Consider the following 13,509-nt stretch of genomic DNA (forward strand, 5'->3'; position numbering starts at 1 on the left):
ATTAGCTTGTCAAAAGTTCTTCTGGTTCGACAGTTTCAAAAGATTGTCTTGTAAATAAATGTATCAGTTTTTTCTCTAGATATATACTATCGATAAATTTCGCTTGTTCCTCCTTTAGTTAACGTTCATTTTATCGAAAAATTCTAAATAAAATTTTAGTTGTTGATTTATATAAATCTAAACCAAAGCTCGTGATAACATCATATTAATTAGTTTATGACTAATAATTCTTATGTTAAAGATATCGAAGCGAATAAAAAACATTGTTTTGACCGAAAAAAAAATATTAACTTTATACTTGACGAAACTACAATGATTGCAAAAATACCGTGTGATAAAAAAAATAAAACTTATTACTGCAATGTTGGGGTCTGCGTTAGTTTAAAATTAGTCCCTCAAATCAGTCAAAACTTAAACCTTGACCAGAAGTCTAAAACGCATCTCACAAAATGAATAAACCACCCCCCCCCACCACCATTCAGAGTCCGCCGATTCATTTATTTATTCCCTTGTTTAAAATTACCGCCCCTGAGCTCTAAGTTCTGGCAGTAGTAACATGATAGCTCTCAAAAAACCCAACCGGTACAAAAAATAATTAATTTCCTAGGTACTCACGTACAGTGAGACTGTCGTTGGCGCCCCAACAAAATTAACTCTCAAAATCCTCTTTGTTTAATAGTAATCAACAAAATAATCTTAAAGGCTATCTCTAATTATTCGTTGCATCACCGCAACTAATTATTAATTATTAAAATCATGAAAACTCACAGGAAGTTTCTTAAAAGGACTACAAACAGCTTGTCGATGTTTCTTGATGAGTCTCCCTAGTCGTTGCGTTCTTTCAGCACAAGTCAAGGGTTCACCAGCCAAAAGATCATCAACCGGGTGATTAGCAAGCTCTACAGTTCTGTCAGGCTCATCAGGACTGTCCTTAGAGGGACTTTGTCTCGGTGTGACCGTGCTGAGGGGAACGAACTTTGTGATGAGTGTCTCGCTTCTGACACTCCAGGTGGAGCTGGCGTACTTCTTGAGGTTCATCAGGTCGCCAATACTTCCTCTTACCTGGCTGCTCGACAATTGGATCAAGTTTGACCTCGACTGGGGCAGTGACTCGTAACATTTTTCAGCTGACCTGACACTGGTCGGCAGCACACTTTTAGTCTGGAGTTTATCTAAATCTGACAATGATGACCCTCGGCGGAGTCCTGTTTTTTTATAAACGCTCCCTCGTTGCTGCCGATTTAGCTCTTTCTCTTTATCACGATTTATTGTGCATGATATTGACGACTTGACAGCAAATAAACCGGCTTTTAGAGGAAATAATAATGCCCATTCCGTTGATTTTTCACGGCGATACATTTTTATATGATTTTTATTAGCGCACTTCAATAATTTCGCTTTTATTGTTTAATTTAAAATTTTTTCCTCTACTTAATTTATTTTTAAATGTCACTTTTTGAAATGTACTCTTTAAAAGTCATTTTTAAATTTGCCGTGCTTAATATTTCAAACCGCCATTTTGTAACGTAGGAATTGCAGCCGCCATCTTGTCAAGTACTCTTTACAATCTCTTTTTTTATGATTTCTAATGAATTAACCTTTTATAAAATAATTTTATGCAATAAAAACTTGAATAATTATTTTTTAAGTCGATTTTAACAATCAAGTAACAAAAAAAATTTTTTTATTAATAATTCCACTAAAAATTTAGATTTTAATTTATTTAAAAACAAAAGCTCGCAATCACTCACAATTAAAACAACAATTAACAGAATTAACAGTGTAACAAAAACCTCGTGAACAACTAAACAACTGGACAAACTTTACTATCACTTGCAACAACGTCCGGCCACACTTCCGCGCTTATCAGCCTTCATTTATTCCAACTCGGTTTAATTCTCATACAAGACTCGCAAAATACTAAGAACTGTTCGAATATTTCTATTGAAAGCAACTATCGCTCGAAAAGTAGACCGTCTCCGATGACCAACTTACCCCAGACTGCCGGAAAAAAAAAAGTGAAAAAAAAAATATGTAATAAAGTAACGATGGATCTCCTGGTGTTTTCACTTAACGCAATAGCGCTCCCGCAGCGTCTCAGCTTTATAAGAACTATAAGTGTGGTAACAAGTTGAGTTCAGTGAGTTTCAGTGTCCCTTATCTGAGACCGACGATACACTGATACTTATATTTATACTGTTCCATTAACTTACGAGAATAATAATGTTACATTTCCCGCGGTGGCTAATGAAATGACTGAAAAAAACCCTAAGCCTGGAGTTAATTTACCGATAGTAAAATTGTTCGGTGCGGGAAGTCCTTGAGAATATTAAATAAATGTAATGAGTAAAAAAGTGATAGGAGAAAAAAAATATTCGTACGCATACGGGCTTTCAATGCTACGGTGACCTATAAAGATAACAGCCGGATATTTGTACACGTAATTTCTTTAATTTAATTGTTTTATTTAAAAAAAAAGATAAAATTAATAACCTGGAGGGTGACGCTGATGTCGTTTGGTAACATAAGACTTAACTGGAGTTTATCGTGATATAGTTCGGCTCGTAAATCTCCCTGATCTGTGTTTAGTAAAAGCTTTGATCCCAAAAGGGCGTCGTGTGTAAGATGTGTGCTTGCTCGGTGATAAGCTTGTGGTTGCTTTAAGGTTTCACTGAGTTACGTTGAATAATTACTAATTAGTAATTAGGTGCTGTTATGCAACGAATAATGAGGGATTTTTTCCCGCCAGGACAATTTTAAGACTATTTTGTTGATTACTATTAAACAAAGAGGATTTTGAGAGTTAATTTTGTTGGGGCGCCGACGACAGTCTCACGTACCTAGGAAATTAATTATTTTTTGTACCGGTTGGGTTTTTTGAGAGCTATCATGTTACTACTGCCAGAACTTAGAGCTCAGGGGCGGTAATTTTAAACAAGGGAATAAATAAATGAATCGGCGGACTCTGAATGGTGGTGGGGGGGGGGTGGTTTATTCATTTTGTGAGATGCGTTTTAGACTTCTGGTCAAGGTTTAAGTTTTGACTGATTTGAGGGACTAATTTTAAACTAAAGCAGACCCCAACATTGCAGTAATAAGTTTTATTTTTTTTATCACACGGTATTTTTGCAATCATTGTAGTTTCGTCAAGTATAAAGTTAATATTTTTTTTTCGGTCAAAACAATGTTTTTTATTCGCTTCGATATCTTTAACATAAGAATTATTAGTCATAAACTAATTAATATGATGTTATCACGAGCTTTGGTTTAGATTTATATAAATCAACAACTAAAATTTTATTTAGAATTTTTCGATAAAATGAACGTTAACTAAATGAGGAACAAGCGAAATTTATCGATAGTATATATCTAGAGAAAAAACTGATACATTTATTTACAAGACAATCTTTTGAAACTGTCGAACCAGAAGAACTTTTAACAAGCTAATGAAACCTTGTGCGATGTTCTGAAAAGCTAAAGGACCAAACTAAATCCGAAATCCAAGGAACAGAGAATATTTCAGAGACGATTGTTAAAAAATTGAATCCTCTGAACTATTATTTCATTTTTATATACTACGATTGTAACTAAATTAAAATTCAACTCGAAGAATGTGTATGTCAAAGAATTTGCGCGTAAAAAACTAATTCCTGTCAAGTTTTTCATTTACTTTTGACTTTCGAAAAAATTTCTACAACAAATATCGTAACATTTAATAGTAAAATTGATTTCAGTGCTTGATCTAAATCCAAATAAAACTATTACTTATAAACTTGATGTAAATCACATAATATTCATTAGAACTCCGCCCTTAGCAGTTAACTCTCCTGCTAGGAGCGCATTTAGCGATCTTTCGCCCTCTGTCGGGAGTTTCCACAACTATTTATTCATTGATGCTCATAAATTCATGAATGCTCATTAAATATTGTTCAAAAGTATCCAGTGCAATTTTATAGAAACAAAAAAATAATTAATATTCAAAAAGTTCCTGACAATAGATTCGTTAATCATGAATTTTTTAAAACTTATTATTTTATTCAACAAACGACACTATATTGACGGACGTCAAAAAATTAACAAGTGTTTCAATAGCTTGCATAAATTAAAAAGTTAGTTGATTTTTGCAAGTAATTAATTTTTGAACAATGAAATATTAATTGCATACGAATTTTTTAATTATTAATGGTATAGAATTGATAATAAATGATTGTAGGAACGAATTTAATAGGTTATCTCAGTCCTGCTTAAAATAGTAATTAACCGAGTAAAAAAATAACCGAGCTTAAAGTACTTAAAATGCAAAGCGTCGTTAAAAAAGTTAAAAGATACAGTTGAAAGAACTCATGAATGCCGTTATCGTCAAAAAAAAAAAAAAAATAAAAATAAAACCCCTAATAAAATACAATTGTTCTACGGTCTTAGTTTTCCATTATTGAAATACTTTATTTTTGTTTATTGTCCCTCTCAGATCCATTATTTTTCTTTCAAAACAAGAAAGCTGTAACAGAGACACTGAAAAATGTTTTTATCCGTGAAATTAATTGCTAAAAATTTATATTTTTTGAAAACCCAGCAATCCTGAATAAGAAAAGAGGAAATATTTCCTTTTATCGTTTCCGTATTTTCTGGTCTAAAGCTTAACGATTTCCTGTAAAATCACATGTCTGTATAAAACGTGACAATGTCGGATCGTTTTTCACCAGCAATATTCTTCCGGGTGTGACACCCGCGACTGCTGTGAGAGTCAGGTGTCGAAAATGGAGTTCAGTTAAAGCGGAGGGAAACGGTTGAATCGAGTCAACATTCTGGAGCACCGCTCCCGAGAAATTGAGGATGTTTCACACACAATCGAGTGCGATATCCACTTGGCTGACAAGTTCACGTTAATGGAACTTTCATGTTAGCTATCGCTAATTCAACTGTCATTTTTTCGCCCACAAAACACATGCGAATACCATTGTCTAATTATTGCCCGCGAGCCAAAAGTCGCGGATCCAATTTGTAGGAAAAGTAAATCCGAAAATTTACAGGAGATTTTAATTGTTTAATTTTGCAGAATATAAATTTACTCTTACCAACATTACTTACAATTATTAACAGAATTACATCGGTTCAAAAATTTCAGATAGATTTTTGAATTTTTTTTTCAAGGGACAAACACGATAACTTTTGAAAAAATTAATTTTTCAACTCAATTTATTTTTTAATCCTTTCATCTGCCTACTGGGAAGTGAAGCATTGAAAACTGCAGCTTAATATTGTTTTTTTTTTAATTATAATTAATTTTTTTCGGCTGGCGGAGAATTTTTCTGTCCTTTGAGCAGCCATATAAAAAAATTTATTTGTAAATAAAGCTTTAAGACAGCTAATCTATACTCAATTGTGTTCTTTGGCTGGTCTTTACTTGGTCCTTTTTTATAATTCACATCGGGACGAAAGAGGGCGCTCAAATATTATTCGCGGGAAAATTTAAACAAGCTTTAAAATTAAATTTTAAATAAAATTGTTTATAATTAATTTATTAAAATAATTTTTTAAATTTATTCTTCTAGTGTCTAGTAGATAATTATTTTTTTATCGATGTTTGATTGAAAAAATTTAATTTTTTTAAAATAAAAAATTACCGCTGAATAAAAAAAAAACAAATTTAAGTTCAATGGTCGGTCTACGACCGAGTGACCCTGAGTAAGGTCGCAATAAAAATAAAGGCCATTGAATAGACTTTAATCGATTAGAACAAACATGAATGCCTAGAAATAAATTACACCGTTACGTGTATGTATATATTTATTCTTTACTCTAATCGAGTCAGGATTTTATTGACTGAAGGCCGCCGCGATGCGGGCTCGTCAATGTCAACGCAAACTGGAAAAAAATACAAAAAAATTTCCAAACAAAAAAAAAAACTTACATTCAGCTGCATTGAGATTTTATTGCAAGCCCAGAGCCAACGCTCCCTGGGAGTCATCTTTGGGCGCTCTTTCAGTTGCGTTGGCACAGGTGGCGCCCCTACTAGGTCCAGCAGAACTTCATCGGCTGGAGGTTCCGGGGGGCTCCGTGGCGGAGTGTCCATCTGCACGCTCTCATCGGGCGACGCCTGCTTTGTGACACCTTCAGCTGAAATAAGATCAGTCAAGTGAGCTTTGGAGTTTTTAGTTTAAGGTTCAAGGTGGAGGTTAAAAAATTATTGAACAGGTTAGAAAATTACCTCGAGGACTTGTTGATCTGGACAGTGGTGGGGTAACTTTGTACGGCTCGACCAGAGAATTTTCTCTTGAACCACGAGTTAAAGCTTCTTCACCTTTTTCGTACCTGGAATTATCGGAAAAGATTTTTTTAATATTCTTTTTATTATTTATCGCTTATAGCCCCATAGATCAGGCTAATTTGATTTCTAGAGAAGAATTATGAGCGATTTTTAAGTCAATTTTATCAAGAAAACGAATAAAATAGAGCAATTTTCATAAATTTATCTAAAAAAAAATTTTAAACTCTCAACTTTCATAAAATCCGTAAAAAATGAAAGATAGTAAATTAATGGAGTATTCTGGTCTACAAATTAAAAAAAAAAAAAAAAAAAATTTTTTTTCATATTTTCAAAGCTTAACCTTTCAAAAATATGTCCTCAAAAAAAAAAAAAAAAAAATAAGTCAAAATTTTAATTATTTCCAAAAATCTAGCTATTTTAGTAACTTAACTCCCGAAACTACATTTTTCAAAACGTTTGGCATAATTTCTCAAGTTCTACCAAACCGATTTACTTGAAATTCAATGTGAGTCTTCTCAATACATGTCTCTATCGTACTACCTATAATTATAACAAAATAAAAATTTTTACTATTTTTAAAAAATTCAAAAATGTCCAAAAAAATTTTAAAAAATGTATAATCTGTAATTTAGTAAAAAAAAATTTTTTTTTTTTACTTTTTCATAGTTAGTACAATAGCAGGCATTTATATAAATTAATAATCACGTTTATTTTTTTGTTTCAGGTCATTAGAAAGCTTGCAATCGTGACAAGATTGTCGCGCAATTTTTTTTATACCTCCCACTTTAAAATTATATAACTTTTTCAGTTTTGAATTTTTTGACTTAAAAAATTTTTTTTTTTGTATTTTCAAAAGATTAATAAAAGCATGTTAAAAAAATGGATAGTAAAAATATTTTTTGTTTTTTATTTATAGAACCTCAAATTAGTGATTTTATACTAGAATATTTCTTTAAAAGCAAACTGGCCTTGAAAGCAAAATTCTAAAGGCTTTGTCTTTTAAACTTTTACTTTGATTGACTTGAAAATTTAGGATAGTATTCTTAATAGGGTAGAAGTACCGTTTGTGGCCATTTATATAGTTCAAATAAACGATAGAAATGAATTTATATTAATAAACTATTACAAACTTAATTTGTTTTAATGTAAATGTTTTAAAACTCAACAAAAATATAGTTATAATATTATAATTTTTTATAAGTTAATTCAAATGTCAACTGGTCAAAAACGGTACTTCTACCTTATGTAGAATTTAATAAAATAAAAAATGTGATGATCCATGTAATCTCTCAAAGAGCCATAAGACATTATATTGTTGGCTAGATATCATTAATTTAATCCTTACCTTTCAAGAGTTTCATCCCTCATCTTGTACTCTCCATTAATAGCGCTCCCGAGAACAATATTGCTCTCATCAATGCTCTTTTGATCCTTGAAGTAGCCCCTCTGATAGCTTTCCGCCCTGGAGATGGGTTGAGGAGTGGTAAAATTCTGTCCATAGACCGAATTACCCCTTGAGAATTCCCTCTTGTAAGATCCAGTCCTGGACAAGGGTTCCTTGAAGCTGTCCTGCTCCTCAATGGAGCCATAGGAGTCATCCCTGTTGGCCTGATAGCTGTCTCTGCGTTCGTGGGCCTCAAACTCAGCATAAGAGTCGCTACGAGTGAGCTTGGGCTTCTGGACGCTTCTCTGACTAGCCTGGCTTTGATGCGAAAGCTGTGAGTCTTTTCTGTGCAGCTCTTCAGGGTACTCGTCTTCCATGGGCTCCTCGACGTACGACTCGGTCCTGACCAGCCTCTTGTCATTGACATGCATCACCGCAGTAGTCGTGACAGTTTCCGCGTGGCCCGAGCTGGAGTCCACTAAAGTCGAAGCCGGACTGAGTTCTCCAGCCGTGGAGTACTCGAAGCTCTTGCGCTCCAGGAGTCCGTTCACGGAATTCATCGCTGTGTCGAAGGAATCCTTCAGTTCGTCATCCTGGAGCTCCAAGGAAGCCTGCTGGACCAGCTGGCCCTTGTTTTCCTCGTAGAAGTACTCTTTGTCCTTGTATCCATTAACGTGGCTCTTCGGAGTCGTCACCGACAGCTCCGGGAGCTTCTGCTTGTCCTCGTAGTAGTCGTAGTACCCTTGGCTGTTATAGTCGTAGCCGTCGGAGTAAGTTACCTCTTGCGGTAACTCTTCTTTACCGGCCGGGATTTGTTGGTCAGGTTGATAATATTTAGAAGCAACCGGGTATTTATTATTGTCATGTTGCTGCTGGTTGTAATCAATAGTCACACTTGCGGTTGTAACTATGATATTATTGTAATTACTTACTGGCACATTTTTGTAATTATTCAAGTCAACCTGATTATTGTCGTCTTTTGCTATATTATAAGTCTCCTCGGTGTATGATTCCGAAAATGAATCTTGTTTGTACGAGTCTTGCTTGTAAGAGTCTGTGTATGAATCTTGCTTGAAATCTTTAAAAGAATCTGTGTAAGAATCTTGAAATGAATCTTGTTTATAATCTTGTAAAGTTTCTTCTTTGTAAGATTCCTCTTGACTATAACCTTTTGTTAAATCTTGTTGGTTATAATCTTGAATGTAACCATTTTGTTCGTTAAAACCTTTTTGTGGTTGTTGATTATAATCTTCAATCGGTTCTTGATTATAACAATCTTGGAGCCCATAACCTGTAGAAGTGTCTTGTTGATTATAATTTTGCTCATAAACATTCTGCTGATTGTAATCTTGTTGATAAACTTCTTGTTTATCATAATCTGTTAGTGGTTCTTGATTATAATCTTGTTTATAAACATCTTGTTGATTGTAATCTTGTTTATAAACTTCTTGCTTGTTATAACCTTTTTTATAAACATCCTGTTGATTATAATCTTGCTTATAAACTTCTTGCTGGTTATAATCTTTTGATGTATTTTGTTGATTATAATCTTTAAGTGATTCTTGATTATAAGAATTTTGTGGCCCATAACCTGTAGAAGAATCTTGATTATAATCTTGTTTGTAATCTTTCTGGTTATAATCTTGCTGGATATAATCTTGTTGATTATAATCTTGTTTGTAAACATCCTGATTATAACCTTTAACTAAATCCTGTTGTTTATAACCAGTCGACAAATCTTGTTTATAAGACTCATCAAAATTACCCCGATTGTAATCTTGACCATTAGCTTGACTGTAATCTTGCTTAAGATTATCCTGTAAACTATCTTGATAGTCTTTAAAGTTACTCTTACTGTCATAACCCTGATAATTGTCGATAACCGCGGACTGATATTGATTGTTAACCTTAGGATATGTGTTTTGATAACCGTCCTCGTAAGTTCCGTAACCAGGATAATCTTTTCCGAGTGATTCGTAGTCGTAGTTATTTTGAGGGTACTGATTCTGATAATTGGGAACAAACTGATTGTCCTGGAGGGGCTGGAACTCAAAACTTTCCTGTTCCAGGTTGTCCTGAGAGCTGCGGTAGGCGTAGTTGTAGTCCTCGTTGTACTCTTGCTTGTAGTAACTCTCCTCTGAGGGCGTGCGGGTGCGCGGCAATTGCCGACCTGGAGTCGCGGGAAGGGACAAAGGCTTGCGGTTCAGAAGAACATTGCTCGGTTTTGAAGGAGTCGGAGGCAGTTTCTTCCCGGTTATTGCTCCGTCTTGCCGGGAGAGGGCTCGAGGTGTCTTTTTCCGTCGGGAGCTGTAATTTTTTCATCGTTAATAATTGTAATGATAATTAGTTAGGATGAAATTAAATTTTGAGGTTACCTGTAGTCGAGTTCTTCGGATTCGTAACTACGTTGCCGGGTAACGGTGGGCCGATAATTAGGTCGATGGATGCCGATACTTGACGCTGGTCTCTGGGGTAAGCTTTTACGGTTTCGTTTGTTTTCGTAATAAATGCTTGGTCCTAAGTACCATTTTCCTCCACTGTCCCATTGACGGTCTTCATCGTCTTGGCCGTACCTTTAAAAACAATTTTTTGTTACAAAAATATTTTTAAATAAAATAATATCAAGTGTCGATAAAAAAAATAATTATTTACTGGACACTACACAGAAAGGACAAGATGACACTGGATATCATCCCAGATTATACTGAGTGAAAAACAATTTTCAGATAGTAGCTAGTATAATCCAAATTACAATGAGTATAATCTAGATTATGATGAGTATAATCTGGAATTTTTTTTAGCTACTATCTGAAGTTATCGTATTTGTCCCTCCATAAAAATTTGAAAATCTTGACTTTAAGCCATAAAAATCACTTTTTTTTTATGTAAAAATGGCAATAAATCAATTTCAAAAAAATTTTGATAAGTTCAGCGATGATTTTTCTTTCTAATTGTGTTTTTTTTTTTTTATTATTTATATTTATATAATATAATGAAAAATTTTTAAATGAATTATAAAATAAAGAAGTTACAAAATTTATGTTGTTTTTTAATTATTTATTATTATTGAATCACTACTTGGTTTTAGTTGTTAACAAAAATACGATTGCTTCTAGTTTATAGACAATAATTTCCGCAAGCGTCTAATTGAATTTAATTTAATTGAAGGAAACAGCATGGAATAAAATAGCTAATAAATGTGAAATTAAATTCTTATAACATAAAACTGGGTTATATTAGCTTTACGAATTCAATTGTTGAACGTAAGGCTAAATAGAAAGTGATAAAATAATTTCGAAGCAATTATTTTTTTGCGGTGGGTGGTATTGTATTTACAAAATAATAATTTTACGCAAATTAAAAATATAAAATATTATTACTAATAATATATTAATACAAAAAAAATTTTACCTTTCATCCTGATAAATATATCGTGAATCACAATAATCATTGTGAATAATATCTGTCTGACATTCTGGATAAACGGCGCTCATTTTCGATATCCTGGTGTCATTATAGCCATATCCGTCGGTATTGTAATGCTGCTCGTCGTACAAGGTGTTTTGCCTTTCTAACGAAGGTTTTCTATGCGGGCCTATAAGATAATGTGAAAAAAAACCCATTAATTACAAAATCATAACTTTAATTGTTGTTGTTACAGTAATTATATGCATATTAAGTTAATTTGCAGATAAATAAAACTTAAATTGGCAATTTTTATCATTTTTGTAAGCGAATAAATTATTTTAGCAAAATTATATAAAAAAAAAAATTAATTTTATATTTTTTCTGAAGTTTTAATTTTTTTCTAAAAAATACTTTAAAAAAAAAAAATTAAATATTATAATTTTCTAAAAAATTTGTTAATTTTTTTGAAAATTCGTAAAATTTGTTAAAATTGTAGTACTCAGCTTTTTTATTTAATTTTCAATTTTTGAGTATTTTTCAAAAAAAAAAAAAAAAATATCAAAATTTTCAAAAAATAAAATTAAAATTAAAATTTTGGAACCCACTTGTAATTAATTACTTTTTATTTATAAATATTTACTTGCTGAAAAAAAAAATTTTTAATTGTTATTATTTGCAAAAAAAAAAAATTACTTGACTTAGAAAAAAAAGATTTTTGGCCAAAAAAAATATTTTTGAAAAATTTAATTATTTTAAATAAAGAAAAATTTCTTGATAAAATAAAATTGACTTAATAAAATACCAAAAAAAAATTATTTTATTGATTCAATTTAATTTTTTATTAAAGTCTAATTACCGCGTCGACTTGAACTAGTAGTAGTGGGATAATACGACTCGGTATCGCTGAATACCCTGGTGTCGTCGATCCTCGTCCCCTGGTAATCGTACCCCTCGCTGTACCACCCGTCTTGACTGTAATTAAACAGTTTATTACTTTCATGTACAGCCGGGTGATAAGTTAATTGTTTAATGATGGATTAATGTATGTCGTGATGTTCATCGTGTTTATTTATACTCGTGGTGATAATTTATATACAGATGTTATGATAAGGGTCGTTTTTTTAGCAATAAGATCAAACAACTGATGAATAAAATTTTTTTTGATAATTTATGTTGTATTATTTAAAATAAATTTGATTTTGAGAGGAGAATTTTTTTTTCGTGAAATATTCTTAGATTTCATTCAATAATTGACAGTATTGTTTTGTTTTTTCATAAAAATCAGTAATTAAATTTTCTGTGTTGATGTATTAACTGATTTAAAATTTTACTATTTTTTATTATTTCATCTGACTATTATTTTTATAACTTATCAAAGATTAATATATATTATTATATTAAAATTGTTAACTTTTTTGAATTTTTAATAATTATAGAAAAATACTTATTTTCATAAAATAATCATTGTTATTTTTTTTTTAAATAAATAAAATTAATAACTATAATATTACACCTAACGTACATTAAACTTTTCAAATTTTTCAGCGCATGCGCGTCTCATACTTTTTTCTTGGCTCACAAAACTTGCGTTGTTGCCATAGCTTTATTAATGTATCCCTTCCTCGGCTAAAGTCTGGTAAATTTTTCATTACTTATTAATAAATATCTGTGAAACTGTGTGGTAATTATCAATGAAATTATTTTTAAAAAATTGTTTAGTTGTTAGTTAACGTTACTCTGGTTTTTTAAAAAGATCCTAAGAAAAGTTTCTGAGATATAAAAATGTTTGTAGGTAAACTTTTGGATATCCCGTATACCGTAATGCATAAGAGCGTTCAAAACTCAAACTTTGAAATTAAATATCTCTGAAACTAGATGGTCAAAAATTTTCAAATTGCGCCAATCGATGCAGAATTATATGAACAATTAATCTGCCAAAATAAAAAAAAAAAAAAAAAATCTTAAGAAAACTCTGGCGAGGGTACTACCTTAAAATAACTCCAAAAGTGTATTGAAGTATCGAAAAAAAAATTCTTACTCTTCAAAAAAAAAAAAAAAAGAACTTAAATGGATTAAAAGATAAATGTTATTCTTTAATGAAAAGTGACAAAAAAAAAATAAAAAAACACAAAAACACTCGATCGTACCTGTCCTCATAATCCCATGTGTGCTTCCGTCGTCTGTTAAAACATGAAAAATAAGTAAAGAAGAAAACACTGGAAAAGTCCAGCTAATAATAGTACTAATAATAAAAACAGTAGTAAAATAATTTTAAAAAAAATTTTTTTTAAACAGAAGAAAAAAAATTTTGAGTATTATCTGCGCGACAAATGTATGTAAGTGTATATTTTTCTACATATATTATCTCGAAACTCAGCCGAGATTAAATTCCCTCGGTAGGATTTAGGAGTTTATAAATAAAAGCTTTTACCTGTACTCTTTGTAACCG

At 31.7% G+C, this 13,509-nt stretch overlaps 1 protein-coding gene across 1 annotated transcript; it reads right to left on the reverse strand.

The window, feature by feature from the left end:
- Positions 1-741: 741 nt before the first annotated feature.
- Positions 742-1,426, reverse strand: LOC141538022 (uncharacterized). Its single transcript, XM_074259275.1, has one exon. It carries the CDS (start codon positions 1,357-1,359, stop codon positions 742-744), a length of 618 nt encoding a protein of 205 aa, XP_074115376.1. The 5' UTR covers positions 1,360-1,426.
- Positions 1,427-13,509: the final 12,083 nt, after the last annotated feature.

This window comes from Cotesia typhae, unplaced genomic scaffold (assembly GCF_013202065.1).
Source record: "Cotesia typhae breed Kobodo isofemale line unplaced genomic scaffold, CoteBio_Ctyphae contig_20, whole genome shotgun sequence".
Lineage (NCBI taxonomy): Eukaryota > Metazoa > Arthropoda > Insecta > Hymenoptera > Braconidae > Cotesia > Cotesia typhae.

What these genes read in the sequence shown, in the direction of transcription:
- LOC141538022 (XM_074259275.1), bottom strand. Translation starts at nt 1,359, where the DNA reads ATGTATCGCCGTGAAAAATCAACGGAATGGGCATTATTATTTCCTCTA.